The sequence below is a fragment of the Mya arenaria genome, chromosome 5, assembly GCF_026914265.1.
Source record: "Mya arenaria isolate MELC-2E11 chromosome 5, ASM2691426v1".
Classification (NCBI taxonomy): domain Eukaryota; kingdom Metazoa; phylum Mollusca; class Bivalvia; order Myida; family Myidae; genus Mya; species Mya arenaria.
Window position 1 is genome coordinate 19260377 of NC_069126.1, and position 21777 is coordinate 19282153.

General features: G+C 34.0%; 1 protein-coding gene across 1 annotated transcript; it reads right to left on the reverse strand.

Annotated features, from left to right (window-relative positions):
- Positions 1-4357: 4357 nt before the first annotated feature.
- On the reverse strand, positions 4358-21522 carry LOC128233495 (uncharacterized). Its single transcript, XM_052947189.1, has 9 exons — positions 21342-21522; positions 21030-21174; positions 16572-16735; positions 13734-13880; positions 11416-11522; positions 9204-9396; positions 8111-8152; positions 7267-7393; positions 4358-6221 (listed from the first exon to the last, which is right to left on the reverse strand). Exons 1-9 carry the CDS (start codon positions 21418-21420, stop codon positions 5594-5596), a joined length of 1632 nt encoding a protein of 543 aa, XP_052803149.1. The 5' UTR covers positions 21421-21522; the 3' UTR covers positions 4358-5593.
- Positions 21523-21777: the final 255 nt, after the last annotated feature.

Below are 21777 nucleotides of genomic sequence, written 5' to 3' on the forward strand. Positions count from 1 at the left end.
TTATGTATTTCTCAGTATATAAACATTTACATGTAAACAACATTAAAACAAATTCCAAAGAAAACCATCAAGTCTGCAGTACAATGAAGACATTGTCCCTTAGATCACAAAGTCTTTTTTTATTATTCCTTCGTAAGATATATTCACAATGACTTTTTCTCACGGCCTGGTAAGCACTGACATCTCCTTTGACAAACAGTCTGGCAACCGGGGACGAAAATGACAAAAAAGTGAATCTAGATAGATTCGCGCCTCGTCGTAGAAGAAAGCATTTCCTGTGCACAGTATTTTACCGGCGACACCAAACGGACAAAAGGCGAAAGGGTCACGTTCTTGCTCCCCCGTCTGCTTACATAAACTGATCTAGATCGAATCTGTGATCAAATTTGCAATATTCTAATTGAAATTTGAAATAGGGTCGATCGATAAGAAAGGTCAAAGTTGTTTAGAAATAGATATCTGAACATACTGTTTTCGTTTGTTTAAACTGTTAACTCTTATGACCTTATCAAGTCAGAAACTTTACATGCATGTCTACAATTACTTTACCTTGTCGTTTGGTCTGGTTGACGAATTTAATTAGTACTAAACAGTATGTCCAATACGTTAAACAAACAGCAACATTTTATCGTGAATTTAAATAAACTGTAAAGTTGAACAAACACTCGGATTTCACTTATGGAGAAATCTACATACGGCGCAACAAATAGCCGTAACAACCCAAACCAGCAAATTAAATACCTATGTACATTGGGATTTAAGCAGTAAATATAAATGGGCAGTAACTCGGCCAGATAAAGGTAATGGAAAATATACACGTTTCTGTCCCTTAATGTTTGCTTGAAAGCAATGTCAACTGATTAAATTTTAATCTGTTCGGACTGATTGCTTGCTTTAAAGCAATGCCAACTGATTAGATTTTTATCTGTTCGGGCTTAATGCTTGCTCTAAAGCAATGTCAATTTCATTCAGTTTCTCCGTTCGGGCTGAATATATGTCGACTTTATAATACATGTATATGATTCAGAAAAACTCTTTAAGCGCAAGTGTTATGTGCCATCATATACAAGTCTAATTGAATATTGCAAAATTACTGAGAATTTGTTATGTAAAAATACGAATATTCTATAACATGTAAAGTCTGTATAAATAAGAAAAATCACAGGAAAATATAAAAAATATGGTATTTGCTAGAATTCAATTTAAAATCTGTGTTCATTAAAGTGTGTCAAATAATGATAAATTAATAAGAAAGACATAAAATGAGTCAACATTTTACCTCACCCCAGCAGTCCGCATTATAATGTTATTTTTGCTGTCCATGTAACTGTCCTGTTTATGTTAATGTATAAGTGGGGTGATGTATGGAAGTAGTCAAACTGGACTATTTATGTTATTCTTTAGTTTTTTTGATATATTATCTTGAACTCAACTGTATTTAGTAATAGCTAGATGAATGGTAAGCCTTAATTCGTTTGCAAAAGTGTGTATTAATGAGTTGAAAAGTGGCGAAATAAACAAATAATAATATGAAGGGCAATTTGATGAGCTGTTAGTTCAAATCTATTTATATTACATGTTATATGTGTGTCATGAATAGCTGTGTACTTGCAAAAACTATGAATTAAATAATAAACCAATGTTTCAAATACACTGAACATCGATCTTTTCTCCTTCCCTTACATCATTTGTTATGTTACCTGCATAGAGTGACAGACATATATTTAAGCGCCGTCGTTGTCGTTCGTGGTGTTACGCTGTCATTTTTTCCACTTTCACTAACGCATTTTTACTTGGCCACAATTATTATTGGCAAAAACGCGAACAATGTCAATAAACTGCCATATCTTAGGATTCACTCCAGAAATAAGACCAGAGGATTGCTAAATTAAACCCTTTTACACTATTAATATAACTTTCCTTATATAACTTGTATCAGCTAGATGACCAAGTTTGATAAATAGCCAGTTTGGACTATTACTTAACTTAAACAAAGTCAGTGTACGCTCTTTAACACAATCATTGTTTATCCAACCTCCAACAAGCACAGTTAACCCTGTTCAGGGCAGCTCGAAGAATTCTCGATAGCATATTGATTAGCGTTATTTTTCCAAAATAAATGTTTGTAATTTTGGTTTGTAAAATGATTATTCATTATGAGACTAAATGAGCACATACTTTTAATCCTTGAATTTATTTGGGAGATATTTGTCGTACCTTTAAGTAGTTGGCACTGATGTCCCGGCTGTATTCATTCGTTGAAAGGTATTGGTTGACTAACTTCAGACATCCCCTAACACAAATATACCAACAATGCTCTGGACAAAATATGCATTCAAATACCTATATGGTCTAGACTATAACGTCATTTTCACATCTGTACTGGTTTTCTTTCATGGAACGGACAGGCTGCTTCATGTTTCTGGCACTTGGATACACTGTTGGATTTACCACCTTCGGCATTATAGATACACATTGGATCGTTCTTACATTTTAGGTACTTCAAGGTAAATATCAAAATAGTACCTCTAGTGACAGCATTTATAAAAATGTTTTAAGCGAAGAACTTGCCGAATAAATTTAGGAATGGCCAGGTATCACAAGTGAATCATATCCAAGTCCTATCATTTTCTTAAAGTACGGATACCTTTTTCATACTGGACGTATATGCTTAACTAGTTTGAAATGAAAACAGTTGCATGTCAGTAATATCTAGTAAATCATCACGGTTTACATTTTTTACTTACTGAACAACAAAATAAGGCTTATGTACGGTGGCATAAAGGTAACATGTGGGATATTTTTTCTTATCGTGGCCACGATTTAATTCATTGCTCAAACGAGTAAGTTATGCCGTGACCAAGACTTGCTCCTTACTTGTTCTTATGACTTAGTATGTGGTGGCGAAATTACCTCATTGTACACCGCTAAGCCTCTATACTTATGCACTATTGTTGTGATTTGGATGTGTTCATTTTTGTGTTAATTGCTCATAGTGAGCGATTGTGATAACAAATTGTCCTTTGTCTGATCCCAACACATTAACCTTTTAACACTACATTAAGCCTACTAGTCATCAAACTTGTTGCGAATGTTCTACTTCATTACCTCTAGGTCCAGCTTTAATGCGGGAATCTCCGACCTACAGGTAGATTACCGTACGTCAAATATAAAATCAACTTTTTGAAGAGGACAATTGTTCTTTTAACATAAGTTTTGTCTTGATGAAATCTAGATCAAGTTCGAATAAAGTTCATGTTCACAAGCCCGTTCAATAGGTAATATAAACCTTACTTTATTTAGATATTTGAGGACACACATTTACTCAGTGCCATTGAACTTCATTCAAATGTTATTTTTCTAAGATCTATGTTTTATTTTGTATTATGTCCGATCAGAAGTAGGTCTTTAAATGTAGATAACAAATACTTGAAACTTGTATTGATCACAACAGCTGCAGAACTTGGCCAGAGTGTTAACTGTTTGACAATAGATCGGGAATAAGAATGTGCCTTTTAAAAAAAATATAGGTCAATTTGGAGAAAAAAAAATCAACAATCTAGATTTTTCTATCATTTGTCTAGACATTAAGTATACATTAAACTTGTTCAGAACGTTTGTCTTATTGAAGTCGTTTAGGGCAGTCTCGTATCGATATATTTGATTCTTTAAATCCATCCCAAATTACACAATAATAATAACTGAAACAACCATACGTGTTGGTCACAGTATTTCCTTCCTTTGTTATTGGCTTCATGTTCAGCGGCATCTTTTCAGTTTACACACAAGCTACTTGTGCAAAGGTGTACCTAGCGAGTATCCGGGTACTCTCGAAGGTTGTTTTGCACGTGTCTATTGGGATCGGGACATGGGAGCGAGTACGAGTTACCATCTGGATGCTCGCTGTTGGCTGTTTCGTTAGCGCCGTTACTTTTTTCATTATTCTAAAGGTTGGTAAATGCTTTCCCCATTTTGTCGAGACTGTTAAATACATTTTAATGAATTTTCCCGAAGCTTCGTTCGCAATGGTGTTGCTTTTCCCGTTCAGTTATTAAACAGCTACTTTATCGGTATATTATTGTAAACCCTTCAACTTCTGTTTTTATGAGGAACTTTCTGAAGAAACCAAGCCTGCAGGATGAATAATCGGAGATACAATACCCTTATATTTGCGTGTATCTACAGGTGCTGGCAAACACTTTCCCAATATGGTTTAAATTCTGAATTATCAATTCCCTTGGCATAACGTATTTGCGTATTTAAAAATAAATGTTAATGCAGATCTTGTTTATCCGACATTCAGTTAAATAGGACACTTGTATCGCAGGTATCACTAGTGGCCAACAATTGTCCCTTTTTATTTCACATACAATGAACAATTAAAAATGTGTGTCTAGATTTATTTGGCCTTGGCTGTGGTTTAATTTGAAAACTTATTTGTAAACATTTGAAAGAATCTGCGATATGTACTTAAAATGTGCGAGATGTTAAAAAGGAATGACGCATGTTGTCTAGTAGCTTCTTCTTATCGTTGATGCCGCTATGTTTTTGCACAGGTCTACATTGGAAGACATTTTAATAAAAATAAGATAAACCAATAGTCAAACAAGTACAAGTTTGATTTGTAATGGATATTTGTTATCTAGAATTTTATGTATACGTCTTGTCCATCACGGCTTATTACCCAACGTGCTCAGATATTGTTAATGTATTACCCACCAGAAAATTACCATTCCTACGAATGCTACATGTTAACAATCCATAAAACGTCATTTGTCATTAAAGAACTTCCTAATAATACCGCAGGGATTCCCTCGTTGCGCAGAACACATTTGTTGCAAGTATTGAGAACTAAGTCGATTTGTGTCGTCCATGTCTACACTTAACATGTTTTGGGTCCATTTCTTCACATCCGCTAATTTATGAAAAACATTTTCAAAATGGCTAGTGTCGTTGTTCTTTGAAAACGCACCTAATATGTCATAAGAATCCGCGTGACACAGAGAACATTTTCTCGGACATTTAAAATTGGCCCTTTCTTCGTTCGCTCGCTGCTTTTTGTGAATTCTTTTAAGTTCGTCTTTAGAGCTGCTCTTCCTAAGGTTTTCGTCTTTTTCATCCGCCATACCGCCTGAATTTGAAGAAAATTTAGAGCATTGAGATTTTTTAAGACCTGCGGTATTAATAAAGAGCTAGAGTGCGGAGTCCGAGAACCTCTTCGGAATATTGAAGAAATTATACGAAGAGTCTGCAGTTTCCTTTGGTATTATCCTGATACCAACTTTCTTTAAATTGTCTTGATTCAGACAGTCTATACACACATGGTTATCAAATAGTTGCTCTTTTGGTTTCGCATCTGCGAAAAATTGTTCATGATTTACATTCAAAGTATCTTCATAATCGTCACTATGTTCACTATGCTTTGAAAGCTTAGCCGGACGTTTAGATTTGCAGTCGGTGTTTCCATTTGACGAATCGACAGACACTCTGTTTTGTATTGCAACTCAATCGAGAGAACCGCTGGTTTTGGTTAGTTCCGCCGCGATGTTTTTTGGTGATCTTTCGTCACTTTCGCAACTTTTGCTTGCTCCGGTCAGCACAAATTGTTAACCGAACGAATATTAATGCTTGGTTCTGAAGCGATTTTCTTCTCAGAAAATTCAGATTTTAAAAGAGTTGTCTCTTTCGATATATACGAATGTCTTTTCATTTCAAGACTGAACTGTTTATATCGCACAGTTTTGTTCGATGTCAATGTCTCTGAAGACTGAACACGATTAAGTTCAACATTAGTTTCGTTCAAATCAAGACTAGATTTATCCGTGTAAGTAGAAGAGAACATACCTTTATCATCTGGAAATCTCTTTTTAAAAGATTCAACTCTAGTTTCGCTTAGATGGTTGATATCATATCGCCGTGTTTGGTCAGCTTCATTGTGCTGCTTAACCAAAGATCGAATGGGATCGTCATATGTAACAAAATACTCATCGGTTTCCGTCTTCTGAGGGATTGAGTCAGGAGGCATGCTATAATCATCAAGTACCAATATCTGATTGTTTTGACCTCTGGCTGGTAGTTCTGGTTTAAAGTCAGTGAGGTCACAGTCATTAATAAGATTGTTCGTTTCCTCTGTACTTTCATTAATAACCCCTCCGCGACCGTAGGTGTCATTTTGGACGGCAATCGGTCTTTGGCGCTCAATCAATCTTTTTCTAGACTTCCTGAAATTTTGAATTGTCATTAAAATGTCAACATGGATAAGCCAAAACGAAAAAACAAAATGGACAACTAACAGCTTAGTACAAAATAAATGAAACGAAGAAGAAACTCTGTTCAAATAGTCCTTTGAACTTGAATTGATGTACAATAGATTTCTGACTAGAATGAGGCCTCTTACCAACTAAGGTGTTCAAGTACCCGATGTACAATTATGTAAAATGTTGTTGTCTGTCAAAATAAATATAACAACCTTAAAAATTATTAACTTCCGATTTCACTAATAATAAAGAGCAAAACTCCAAATTGCACTAACTTGATCAATGTTTTCGTGACTTATAGCCAATACAAGTAATCATTAGGCTTTACAATCAGATAAAAATCTGATTAAATCAGATACGCTTTTAAATGTTACCAAAGTTTATGCTGTCAACATGGATGGGACTTAAAAACTACAAAAATGGACCTGAAAGCTTACTTCTGTTTTTAAATAAACTTTAAATGAAATTTTGAAAATTATAATTCAGTTAATATAATCACTTCCACAAATAGGTTCTATAATGAAGATAATTTGTCTCTTTGAACCGCCAAACAAGATACAGTACTTCCAGGAGATGTGAGTGTAGCCGTGCCGTCATTGTGTACGTGATGTAAAGCTTCGATTTAATTGGTTGGTTTATGTAAAATCAATGCAAATTGAACTTGCATGAATGCTTTTCGGGGGTTAAGCCCACCGCTTGGGTAGTTAGTTCTCTATCATACGTCAAAGTATATGCAAATCGCTGCTGACTGCTGTCAGTTTCTTTTGATATGGGTAGTCGATCGAGATGGTTATATGTCTTACCATTTGTTCACCGAACTAAAAGCCACGGTCGTTCAAATTCTCGAAATGCTATGTTTATTTGTAAACAGCAGTGTGTGTACATATGAGACCTTAATAATTGTATTCAAACGTACACTGTTGTTATAAACGATCGTTCGGATCATATAAACACGCTTTAAAGCATTTTGTGACAAACAATTAAATTTTGCATCTTGCTTTTGCCATACCTGTATAGATAGTACGCCATCAGTATAATAATGATGAAAACGAAGAATGATACAAGAGCTAAAATAAAATCTTTTGCCCAAACACTTTTTTCTTCATTCGGTGAAGATGACGAGCTCCGGGAGTTCTCTGAAAAGTAATATGATTTTATACTTATTCTATAGTATTACCAATCTGACACCAATGATATATTGCTTTGTTGAAATATGCGATCAATCAAATAGCATACTTAAGGGATTATAAAATATAAAACTGCTTTAGTTGTTGCTAGTGTCGTTCACATGGATCCACCTGTTATTGATTGATTATCGAAACTAAATTTAGCATGTATTTTTGTAATTCAGATGCATTTAGATTTTGCGGATGTTCTCGTTTGGAGTATATTTCATTTCCAGTCGGATTTATCTAGAGTCGAATGATATTTTACATCGTTAGAACAAAATATCAACTATGATGTGTTTCCGAAAAAGCACCATTTTGCTAACTTTTCAATTCTGGGAAATTTCTAGTACTGTTATACCTTGCATTTGAACCTGTTTGAAAGCTTTCTAAGGTTTCTAATTTGTCAAATTCAATGCTCATTTTAGATGTACTTGTATTTGTGATAAATACCAGTTTAACCATCTGTAGTAGAAAATACAGTAATTTGACAGAACAATCCTGTTTTTGGATCCTATATGTATAATATCACCATTCTTAGACTACAGGAAAATAACAACTGTATTTTTTATTTGAATCGAAACATGGTACACCATTATCCCCTACGCGCGGATATAGTTCTCGTTTAAAGTTATTAGCTCGCTCAAAAGAAATACCTTGTTTATAATCGCAAAAAGTGGGACTTACTTATTGAATCCGTTATTACGGTAGAACGTTCTGGGTGGTTTTCTGAAAACGAAAACAGTTTTTGGTATAATTCGAACATGTTTTCTATATATATCGTTGCAAACATACATTTTTTTAGCATGAAGAGTTGTGTTGAAAATATAATTCAGCTGCTTAGACATGTTGAATTTTGTAGTTTGACATTCAGTAGCCAGTTGAATAAAACTGGTTATTTCTTAGGTTTGGTCAACGTTAGTTTAAATGATATCCAATTACTTTTGCCCAAATGTCTTTTATGTTTAAATTAGCCAAAGCTTACTTGTGGATAACTTATCCCGATTTATACAATTGACTACAGTGCGTTTATTTGACGGACAACAACCGAGGCATAGCAACGACCATCAAGTTTCGTTTCGTACGATATTATTTTAGTATCATTTTCAGAAGATTGTAATTTCTTAACAAAATGAATTTCTACAATTATACCATGTTTATATCAAACATGTTGTATTAGGTTTGCGCTCGTTGATAAAAGGAACCTTTAATACATACCGCCCATAATTAATTATTATACAACACTTCTCTATAAATCCGATAGTCTAAACATATTTATTTTACAACGGTTACGAAACAAGTTATAACAACATTATATTTATCACTCTCGTTGGAACGATTTTACGCGAAAGTGTGGTCTTGTGTTGTGGGGGAAACCGGAGGACCCGGAGAAATCCAACTTGTTCGGCTTGGTGACCACAAACCAAATCCAATAGTGTATCATATAATAGTGCCACAACACTAAAACCCGATAAACAAAACAATGTTAATTCCCCATTCGACTAAAACGGGGTGATATTTGAAAATTGAAGTTAATATCAAAGACATCTAATTTGCGTTTTTTTCCAATATATATTTCGAATTCCGATAACTGATTCGTAATACTCGGATACTCTAACAAAATACGAACGCCATTTCATTAAGAGAAACAACGAAAACGTATAGAGAATTTTACGTAACAAATAAGGGACGCGATTCGTACAGAATTACGAATATTCGTTACAATCCCATTTTTATGATATAAATTATGTAGAACCATATTGCGCCTTGCGTTCATTACCTACGTCCAAGCAAACTGCAGGCAGATACGAGAAACAGTTTGCTATCGAGAAGTTACTGGTCCCATTATGTACTTCCACTGTTACACAATATAGGCCATCCATACTCGCGGGTTTTTCCTCGAGTAACTGGAAGGTTCGCCTTCGAACTGTACATTTTCTTTGTGTCCTCCAATGGCATGTACTGGTATTGTTCTTAAAAAAATAACAAGTAAGTAAAGTACAAAGCTATGAGTATTTTCCTTTTTTAAAAAGTCAAATACCTTTTTTCCCGGTATTATGTTACAACCGAAGGAGCTGCTGACATTGAATCTGCTGTTACTGTTAATTAATAAGACAAAGAGGAATTTCGATGCGCGTGTCCCAAGCTGCGCGGATCTCCGATCGGGGTAAGCCCCCTCTTACCGAAGGAGGTCCTAGATAAACGTAAGGGTCTCATGGGAGTAAACATGAAGGCCAGGCAACCGCGTAAACGAGTGTACTTCCGGTACGACCAGCTTACGCCTAGGGACAGTAATACAACGCACCGGAAGACTGCACAGACTTAGGACAGGAATGCGAAGGAAATGAGGTTCCTATCGTGGAAAGGTGAAGGGCTAACAAAAGCTAAACGAAGCAAATGAGATTTTACAAATTTTATTACGCAAACTGATATTATTTGATAATATAAAACGTGGACGTCTAATAAGGGCATTATTTAATTAAATGGTAATAGTAATCCTTTTCATACGACACTATCAAAATTTGCGTTAAAACCAAGCGGGGTAGTAATTATTTATATAATGGACAAGTTGCGTTTTTTATTATTAATATTTTATCATATTGACTATTTGATATGTTAAATTAGATAAAACTTTCTTCAATTTGGATGAGGACTGGTAAATTGTTTCGTATAAGCCCCCATAAAATTCCTTAATCCATGGAATGTATGTGATGATATATTTTATAAAATTTAAGAAGAGTTAGTGAGAAGGAGATAATTATTTAGATATGATATGTAAATGGTAAAAGTGTAACAATGTAATACATGACAGAATTTTAGACATTGACATAAATGATACTAAAACTGTGAACTTTGCATTATGATGAGTGAGATGATGAATATCATTTTATGATTGCATGTAATCTGTATAGTGACTTAAGAAGAGAGCATATCTCTTCGTTTTGTATAAATAGGCCAAGTATGTAAAAAATTATTCAACTACTAAATGTAAACAGTCAACATCTTATATTAACGTACATTGTATATAAACATGCATCGAAAAAGAAAAAAAATACACACAATTATCCATGCTTAATATCATATGTGTTGAATTGCATTTCCTTCTCTATTGTAGTTTTTGATATTTTATACTATGGGAAGTTGCTCATAGATGTTAATGCTGAACTCTATATAAATATATTCATTATTTAATGTTCTTGTTGTTAAAGGGGCACACTATACTGGTAGGGTTAACTTGACAGATACAGTTTTGAACTCAGTTGACTTTAATAATCGAAAAAATAACAATTTGGGTACAGTAAAAATGAAGGTTATTTTTCATATTTTTGGCATCAACCTATATTTCGCCACTGTATCTGAGCGAAACTGTTTGTTTTATACTTCAAGTACATATAGCTTGGAATTGGCTATAGGCTTTTATAGATACTAGATATATGTTTTACATTACTAGATTTTTTCTGTTTTACCCAGATTACCTTGCGATGGTTTATATATTAGTCTAACAATTGGAAGTCTTTGTCTTGACATAAAACTGCATGTTTTGGAAAATGTTATTGTATTACTTCGTGCATAAACAGTGATGTTGCAAAAATAGCTTGAAAATCTAGATACTTCTTTTGCAAAAGACACAAAGGGTTTTCGGTGTTTAAAATAAAGTATCCACTGTTGCATATACGGAACAGATTACGGACTCGGTTGATATCTAGTTTAGTGCAAAGACACATAAACCATTTTATATTCACTTTGACATAAGTTAAAAAATAATACAATGTAAACTACATGGACAAGCACAATAGGTAGAAATGAAACTACGACCGCTAATACTTGCGGTGAAAATTATTTGATTAATAGAAACATTTTATAGCCGATTTTCAATCGAAATCCTTTATATATGGTTTGATAGGTCATACACTCTACCATGTAAATTTCGTTTCAGTCGTGTTTCTTATCTAGCCATGGTTAACACACAATACTTTACAAAGACAACTCACCTTTACCACGGCGTATGTTTTGTCTGAGTTAACATTGATATTCTGCAAGCATTTGTTCAACTCTTTCGCCATGTTAGCGGAATAATTTGTATCGTCGTCGCACGAATCTTAAACAAATAACAAATTAGTACTAAATCTTCAACTTCTTTTGCTAAAAACATATTTATGGGTGCCTTCGAAATAGGGGTGGAACACTCCTTCAAATATAATAGCGCTTTAGCCTGGAAAAGAAAGAGTTTGATAGCTTTATCCGAGGACAACTACCATTGGTCCCAATGAGCAGTCCCAGTCAAACCAACACGGCCGTTTTCATACTTTGGATTTTCTAGCAGAGAATAACCATTTATTATTTCAAGACAACTGGTAAGAGTTTCGTGGAACTCCTGCGATTCAAATCCAGCGTTTTTAAAGAACTGTTATACTTCAAATTAACTTGTGTGTTCAAGTCAGTACAGCCAGATTCAAGTAATTAGTGCAAACTTGAAATTTGTCACAAGTATAAATGTAATATATTATATATTATATATTATCGCATTAAATAAATCTGTTGATATACTGACCGCATACAAATTACTTTTGAATTTTGATGAAAATGGAGTCTTCAGTAAAATACCTATATATTAAAGGCTACTTCAAACTGATATTTCTTATTCCAAGATTACTTTATATCATGCCATGGTAGCTTATTTTGCTAGACGCCTTAGCAAATATAACTAACGCTACTTATTCAACATGTTTCTAACAGTCCACATATTGGTAATATATTATATTTAAATTCAACTTGTAAAAAAATATCAGTCAAACAATTTTAAAAGCACTTTAATTTAGTGAATAAGATCACACGTTCCTATCTTGTTACAAGTTTCCCCTCTATTACATGCGTATAAAAAACAGGTTAAAAGTGACCTTTACATCCAACTTATGGGTTTAGCAAATACTCTGGATGACAACCGACTGTATTTCTATAATATAATACATGAGAGGTTGTTATTTTGCATAATTAGACAAGTTGCACATTTTCTGATTCCAGAGTTGGTTTTATTTACACTGTACTCTTATATTTACAGCCAATGGCACATGGATGGATTTTTTCATAAACCATTTAATTAAAAAATCGAGTGTTGAATTTCATTCTACAATTTAAATACATATGTTCATAACACGTTGAGGTATATTGGATGCGTACATAAATTGGAACACTTTCGGCATTTTTAAAAAAATATTTTTAGTTAGACTTGCACCACAACTAAAATATTTATTTTTCAAGATACTACCAATCTGCATGAAAAGTACTTTGTTTACTGCACAGTCAAGGACTGCCATTTTTGTCCTCGAGTACCTCAATATGGAACAGGACTAATTCCTTATTTATTTTTATGTTTCCTTTTGAAATTATTGCTACATATTTTGTTTTAGTAAATTAATAATTTTATTTTCAGCTTGTTTTTTTTTGTCATTTGACGATTTAAGTAAAAAAAATACAGACTGTACCAGTATGTTGTGATTATGGCAAGCATGAACATTTGAACATGAAAAACTTTGAATGATAACACCATTTGAAATATATACCGGAGTATTGTGTTCTTTGAATCTTGCATCTAAGGCAAGCGTCTTTATTGATTAAAATCGTGAATAAACCATTCGCGATCGGAAAAAAAAAACGCTTTTATAATGGGTGTTACATATTTAGGTACTGTTCCGATTTAAGAACTTACCCAGTAGCGTTGAAATAAATGAGGATCACCAGATAAATGTAATCAGTCATTGTTTGTATTGCTACAAGTGACCGTTTAACATAATTTATTTCCCATTTAAATTGATAAATGGCAATACTAGTGTCCTCTGTAACGACTCAGTTTGGTAAGGTTATAAGTTTGTTTCATGTTCTACGTACAAATTTATAAAAATTTGCTGGTAATTTACTAGAATGTGTACACAAATGATTTAGTCAAGTCACCCTTTATAAAATCACAGTTAAATTATTTGGAACATATATAAGAATGGGTATTATGGTACATTACTTATTCAATCGTATGAATGCCAGGTGTTTAGGTCATTTTTAAACTTTTCTTATTTTGAATTTGTATCGATTTTTAAATCCGGTTGCAGTGGTTTTCATAACCGTATGTTGATCTCAGACGAATTAAATGCTTATCTGTTAGCATTAGAAGGCTGTGTCTATTTAATATATTTAAATGTATAAAATCATTGATATTTTTAGTAACAGCGTGCTCCCACGGAAACAGTAAGCATTTCATTCTTTAGTTATTGAATTTAAATAAAATTGGCAATTGAATATTTTTGAATACGCGATAAACCTTTAAATGCCGAACTGGTCCAAGCTCTTCGAACATTCTGAATTTCATTGTACTTCGAGAAACTGCGGATTCCAACAACTTTGCCAATGAATGGGTAGCAGTACTTTGTCTCCAGCCAGTTTGAACTGCATGAACTTAGTTGTTTGCCTAAAATGTAGAAAGGTATATTTATGAAAAAATATATCAATAAAAGTGGTTATGTTATTCAGAATAAGATTCTCTTCCAAATATACACATCCAAGCAACTATTTGCCTACATGAATGAGAGCAGAATATATTTGAAAATGAGAAAAGTCGATTTTAGCGTATTTGAATTTTATTAGTTTCCTTATTTTACTTCCACTCTGTAATTACTTGGTATTTCCGAATGGATGTGTCAGCTTTCTAAGGCGGCATAGGGGTGACATAGGTGTGATTTTCTTACGTATCTCGTAAACAAGTATAAGTTACTCGATAAAAGCGACTTACACACTCGTTCAACGACTGACTTACTCGTTAAAACAAATTAGTATTTAGTTTAAGCCACTTGCTAATCTTGTTAAAACGACTTAGCAACTCGTTAAAAGGACGTAATAGCTCGTTAAAAGGACGTAGTATCTCGATTAAACAATCTACTTACCTCGTTAGATATGTAAGTCGTTTAAACGAGATGGACAATAACACTTATGACACTCCTATGCCACCGTAGCTTTTGGTTCAATAAAGTTAAAAAAACGTACGTAGCTCGTATCACTGAGGAATTCCTCAAAAGGACTAACGATACTCGTTAAAACGACTAAGTATCTCTTTTTTAAAAACCTACAATGGCTACGTCGTTAGATCAGTTAGTCGTTTTAGCGGGATAAAAATAACACGTATGTCACCTCTGTGTCACTGTAGAATTTGATTTAATTACGTATTAATTTATATCCGTCGTGTAGCTTCGATGTGTCTGAAAGTATTTTCTTAGCTTTCAAATACTCTCCGTATAGTAAAATCCTTTGGACTGACATGTTGAACTAAAATGCTGCCCACGAAGCAAATTTGTTAATGAATATGATATATACAAATCATATGGGGTTTATCACTTGTGAATAATATTCAACTTTTGCGAAACTTAATTCTTAATGCACCAGTAAAACTGTAAAGCTTTCATTTTATTCACATTTCCCACGAACTAACAAAATATCGATGATTGATTTTATTTAGTTTCTTTTAAAGATTTAATAAAACAATACGACCCTAACATATAATCAGGCTTCATCCTTAAGAGAGTGAATAGCTGTAATAATAATAATAATAATAATAATAATAATAATAATAATAATAATAATAATAATAATGATAATAATAATAATAAAAATAATAATAATAATAATAATAGTAATAATAATAATAATAATAATAATAATACTGCTACTGCTACTGCTACTGCTACTGCTACTGCTACTACTACTACTACTAAAACTACTACTACTACTACTACTACTACTACTACTACTACTACTACTACTACTACTACTACTACTACTACTACTACTATTACTACTACTACTATTACTACTACTACTACTACTACTACTACTACTACTACTACTACTACTACTACTACTACTACTACTACTAATAATAATAATAATAATAATAATAATAATAATAATGATAACTTTATTTAAAGAAGGTAACACATTAAGACATAGGCATCATATTATAAACAGACATAACACACGACTTATTTACAATGTGGCCTTCTGAAAGAACATACACACACACAAACACATAAATGTTAAGAATGTAAGCATAAATTTATGTCATTTCAAAAGGGTACGTATTAAAATGTTATACGAAAACATAAAGAAACATAAATATAATACATTAATTATAACATCAATGCCGAACAACACATCCATTTGTAACTAAAGGTAAACAAACCGTATCATTAAAATTTATTGACTGAGTAAGTAGGATAGTCACACTTGTATTTAACACCTTACTCGAGATGTATATAATGTGAAAAAAATAGTCATGGAATTATGAGTACAATTCTTACAACGGTTTTTGCAATTGATGATGTAAAAAGAACTTTGCATTTGAACCCAACAACATGCAATTCGTTTTCAGTGGATGTATTGCCATGTTGTTTATTTTGCACCACTCCGATATTATAACTAAATTTATTTGCAACGTACGTTCAATTTCCTGCGTATTTGAACTTTTTGCATATAGTGTAGTATCATCAGCATATAAGTCAATCAAGGCATTTTCTATTTCAAAGGTAATGTCATTAATACATAAAAGAAAAAGAAAAGGACCAAAAATGGATCCTTGAGGAACTCCAGACTTTATACAACTTCGTGAAGATTGGGAATCCCCAAACTTTACAATTTGGTGTCTATCTTCTAAATACGAAGTTATCAGTTGAATGGAATTATCACTGAAATTGTATAATTTCAATTTATGTACAAGTATTTGGTGATCTACTAGATCAAAAGCCTTTCGTAAATCAAGAAAGAGAGCACCTACATGGTTTCCATTGTCAATTCCATCAATCCAATCATCAATTATTCTTATCAACGCTGTGTGACAAGAATGATTTTCTCGAAACCCAGATTGAAATTCATGTATGATATTCGTATTTTTAAAGAAAATTGATTTGATCTGCCAAGTGCCGTCAAAAAACCTTTGACAGAGTAGGAAGGATAGAAAATGGTCGATAATTATTTGGATCATTGCGACCAGAAGATTTATATATAAGCAAAACCTTAGCCTCTTTAAATGAGTCTGCAAATATTCCTAGCCGTATGCTATTATTTATAATGTACTGTACTACAACTAGCATTCCTCTTTGAACAAACATACCGATTGATTTGTTTAAAAGCTGGCAGCATACTTTCAATTTTTGACAAGTATCAGTTTCGTCTTTTGTGGCTTGGCAAGTTAGGTTCTCCATCATCAGGCCACCTTCACCTGTTTTGATCCCATAATGCAATGGCTCTTTCATTATGACCGCTTTGACAGCATTGCTGAAACATTTTTACATACTAGTATTTTATCTTTAATACGGCACATCATAAAATATTCCTTAAAGGGGTTAAACACCGTATGATGAAATAGTTATAAAACAGAAAATTGTAGAAAACTGACATAAACTTGGTATCGATGTGACGAACTAACTTAAGTACCACATAGTTTACAATTAATTTATTTTTAGCAGTTTTTTTGATTAAAAAAGATTACTAGGTATGTATACCTAGTAGAATTCATTCTTATGCGTGACTGGCTAGTCGATGTTATCACGTGATATTACCAAGTTAGGTATATAGCTTTAATATTCAAACGAGTTTGGGTAAGTTTTTGTAGCACAGTGGATACAACACTGGACTGAAAATTTGGCGACACCAGTTCCAACCCGGTCTCCGACCCGAATTTTTCTACATTTTGGTATTTGTTTTACAATTATGATATCAAAGAGTAAAACATTTTATTAAATAATTGTCCTGCGATTCGTTACAGAAAAAACAACGTTTTTTGGTGCCAATCTGTGTGACCGTCAGTTTTAACCGGAGACAAAACCCCTCTTGGTTTAATCTTAATGTTTCATGCAATAACACTGCTTATACGATAACGCCCATCCCTGGTATCGAGAGTATCACTTTTAATCCGCATACGGACATTGCCGACGATGCAATTGTCCATTTCCAAAGCAATGCTGAAGTTGACTACCCTAACATATTGATAGGATGGCAGAAATAAGGAGAAGTTCGTGCCCCTGACGGCCAATAGGTTAGCGACATTAAGAGAAGTTGACGTCCCTACATGTCAATATATTAGCGACATCAAGAGAAGTTAGTGACCTTGCTTATTAATATGCAAGCGACGTAAAGAGAAGGTTGGTGCCCTTACTTGTCAATAGGTTAGCGTCGTGAAGAGAAGTTGGTTTGCAACTTGGTAATATGAAAGCGACGTAGAGATAAGTTGGTGCCCCTCTATGTCAATAAGTTATCGACGGTATGAGAAGTTAGTGCCCTCATTTGTCAATAAGTTAGCGACGTAAAGAGAAGTTGTAGTCCCAACATGTCAATATGTTAGAGACGTGAAGAGATGTTGGTGGCCCTACATGAATATAGGTTAGCGACGTAAAGATCAATTGGTGCCCCTACATGACTATAGGTTAGCGACGTAAAGATCAATTGGTGCCCCTACATGACAATAGGTAAGTGAAGTAAAGATAATTTGGTGTCCCTACATGACAATAGGTAAGTGAAGTAAAGATTAATTGGTGCCCCTACATGACAATAGGTAAGCGAAGTAAAGCTAAGCTGGTGTCCCTACATGTCAATAGGTAAGTGACGTAAAGCTAAATTGGTACCCCTACAAGTCAATAAGTTAGCGACTAAAAGAGAAGTTGGTGTCCCTACATGTCAATAGGTAAGCGACGTCAAAATAAATTGCTGCCCCTACAAGTCAATAGGTTAGCGACTAAAAGAGAAGTTGGTGTCCCTACATGTCAATAGGTAAGTGACGTAAAGATAAATTGGCGCCCCTGCAAGTCAAAAAGTTAGCGACGTAAAGAGAGGTTGATGTCCCTACATGAAAATAGGTTATCGACGTGAAGAGAAGTTGGTCCCCTTATTTGTCAATAGGTTAGTGATGTAAAGAGAAGTTGGTGACGTAACTTGGCATTAGGAAAGGGGCGTAAAGATTAGTTAGTGCCCCTACATGTCAATAGGTAAGCGACGTAAAGTAAAGTTGGTGCCCTTATTTGTCAATAAGTTAGCGACGTAAAGAGAAGTTTGATGCCCTTACATGTCAATAGGTTAGCGACGTAAAGAGAAGTTTGATGCCCTTACATATCAATAGGTTAGCGACGTAAAGAGAAATTGGTGTCCCTACATTTCAATAAGGTAGGGACGTAAAGAGAAGTTGGTGTCCCTACATTTCAATAAGTTAGCGACGTAAAGAGAAGTTGGTGTCCCTTGCCGCAACTTACCATAAGTAGGCCATGTATAGAGAAATTGGCACCATACTTGTGAATAGGTTAGCCAACACAAAGAGAAGTTGGTGCCGCAACTTGTCAATAGATTAGCGACGTAAAGACAAATTGGTGCGACTGTTTGTCAATAAGTAGGCGAAGTTAAGAGATATTGGTGCCGCATCTTGTCAATAGGTAAGGGGCGAAATGAGAAGTTTGTACCATTACTTGTCAAAGGGTTAGCGAAGTTAAGAGAAGCTGGTGCCGCTACTTGTCAATAGGTTTGTAAAGAAAAGCTGGTGCTGCAACTTGTTGAAAGGTTAACGACGAAAAGAGAAGTTGGTGCCATTAATTGTCAAATGTTACGAAGTTAAGAAAAGCTGGTGCCACAACTTGTCAATAGGTTAGTGCCATAAAGAGAAGCTGGTCTCGCAATATGTCAAAATGTTAGCGACGTTAAGAGAAATTGGTGCCGAAATTGTCAATATGTAAGCGACGATGCCCCTGCATGTCAATAGGTTAGAAAATGTCAAGAGAAGTTGGTGCCCCAGTATTTCAATAGGTTAGCAGACGAACATAAAAGTTGGTGCCCCTACTTGTCAGTAGGTAAGCCGACGTAAAGAGAAGTTGGTGCCCCTTCTTGTCAATAGGTTAGCAGACGCAAAGATAATTTGTTGTCCCCTTTTTTCAGGTTAGCAGATATAGAGAAAAGTTAGTGCCCCTACTTGTAAATATGTTAACATACGTCAAGAAAGGTTGATTCCCCTACTTGTCAAAAAGTTTGACGACGTAAAGAAATGGTGGTAGACCTATTTGTCAATATGTTAGCATATGTGAAGAAAGTTTGATTCCCCTACTTTTCAAAAGTTTAGACGACGTAAAGAGAAGTGGGTGCCCTAACTTTTTAATAGGTTAGCATGCGTAAAGAGAAGTTGGTGCCCTAACCTTTTAATAGGTTAGCTTACGTAAAGAGAAGTTGGTGCCCCTACATGACATAAGTCTAGGAGACACAAAGAGTATCTGGTGCTCTTACTTGTCAATAGGTAAGCAGACGTTAAGGAAGTTGGTGTCGCAACTTTTCAATAGGTAAGCAGAAGTAAAGAGAAGTTGGTGCCCGTACTTGTAAATATGTTTTACAGACATAGAGATAATTGGTGTCTCATATTTTCAGTTGATTTGCAGACGTAAATATAAATTTGTGCACCTACTTGTTAATATTAATATGTTAGCAGACGCCAAGAAAGGTTGATTCCCATACTTGTCAAACAACGTAAAGAAATGATAGTGGAATTATTAGTCTATATGTTAGCATACGTACAAAAGTTGATTCCCTTTTTTTCAAAAGGTTAGACGACGTAAAGTGAAGTTGGTGCCCCTCTATGTCAATAAGCTAGCAGACCCAAAGAGAAGTTGGTGGTCTTACTTGTCAATAGGTTAGCAGTCATAAAAGGATGTTGGTGTCGCAACTTTTCAATAAGTAAGCAGACGTAAAGGAAGTTGTGTCGCAACTTTTCAATAGGTAAACAGACGTAAAGAGAAGATGCCTCTTCATTTTCTGATAGTACAATGTCGTCTCTAAAAATAGATTGCGTGCCTGTAGTTGTTTGGTCGTTTTGTGATTCTCCGGAAATGCTATTAAATAACCCCATTCTATTATACTGTTCCGTAAATTCCGTTTGGTTTGTCTAAAAATTTTAAATCATATGGTTTTTAAAATGCAGAATTGTAAAGAGTTTACTGAAGTGCAAATCCTTTTGACTCACTTTTCGATGGGAATTAAAAAAACAACATGTAATGAGATCAAGTTAATCTGATGAGTATTTGTGATTTATTGTCGTATGACTAAGGAAAAAAAAAACACAATAAGTTTTATGCTTGCCCTGAAAAAAAATCAATTATGTCGTTTTGAGTTTTTCACAAACTTAATCGTCAAATATTATCATTTCTGTTGATCACAATATATGTCTGTAGCAGGCTGAATTTCATTGTTTGAGGTATGTAATATGTCTTCAAGTAATAATTATTTCTTGTAATCTCCTCCATTTTATAAATTATATGTTGATATTTTGACTGCATCAAAAATTTTGCATACACATATATATATTATCATTATAAATTAATGGTTTAAACAACATATGAGAACGCGTATTAGTCTTCCGAGAACCACTATTTCCAGAAATCAAAATTCTTAAACAAGTTCGCGCCCCTTCCTGTCAAAAAGTTGACAAGCGTAACCAAGACATTCGTTCCCTTACATGTAAATAAGATGGCGCACATTTCGGAGAAGTTCGTGACCGTACCTATCAATAGGTTGGCAGACGTAACGGAGAAATTCGTGCCCTTACCTGTCAATAGATTGGCAGACACCACGGAGAACTGTTCTCTCATTTAGATCGTCCTTATAGCAAACGTCTTTCCAAGCATTATTCACATTAGCCTGCAACAACCCTTCTGTTTTCAGAGCTCCGCCGTGAAGTTGGAAGCATGAAGCTAGTGATAAAAACGAAAAGAGCTGATGATAACTTTTTGGTTGATATTTATATAATACATCAATTATTCACAGACACATCAAGTTGCATGAACATTTAACATCGTCATACAGAACAATAACATTCTATTTCTATTTAAAAGTAAATATATTATGAGAAATATCTTACTTTCACAGGAAACCGAACCAACAATGTATGAATTCAGAATCAGAATTGCTACAAAACACGCCATCTTCATTGTAGGCATAAACTTGAACAGCAATTCCAATTAATTATATATAATGAGCTGTAAGACCCCAATACATTTTAATTAACACTTTAATATCCAATGTATCTAGAAACTGATAATGTTCACATATTTACTTCCTGTTTATAACAATTATTATTCAACAATTATATACGACTGCTGAAGACTTGAGATAATTTGAATCTTAAAGCAAGCTTCTCACCGATAAAAAAGGAACGACTCGAAGTTTTCTTATGGCATTATTATTTATTATTGCGTACATTATTATTATTATTATTATTATTATTATTATTATTATTATTATTATTATTATTATTATTATTATTATTATTATTATTATTATTATTATTACTGCAG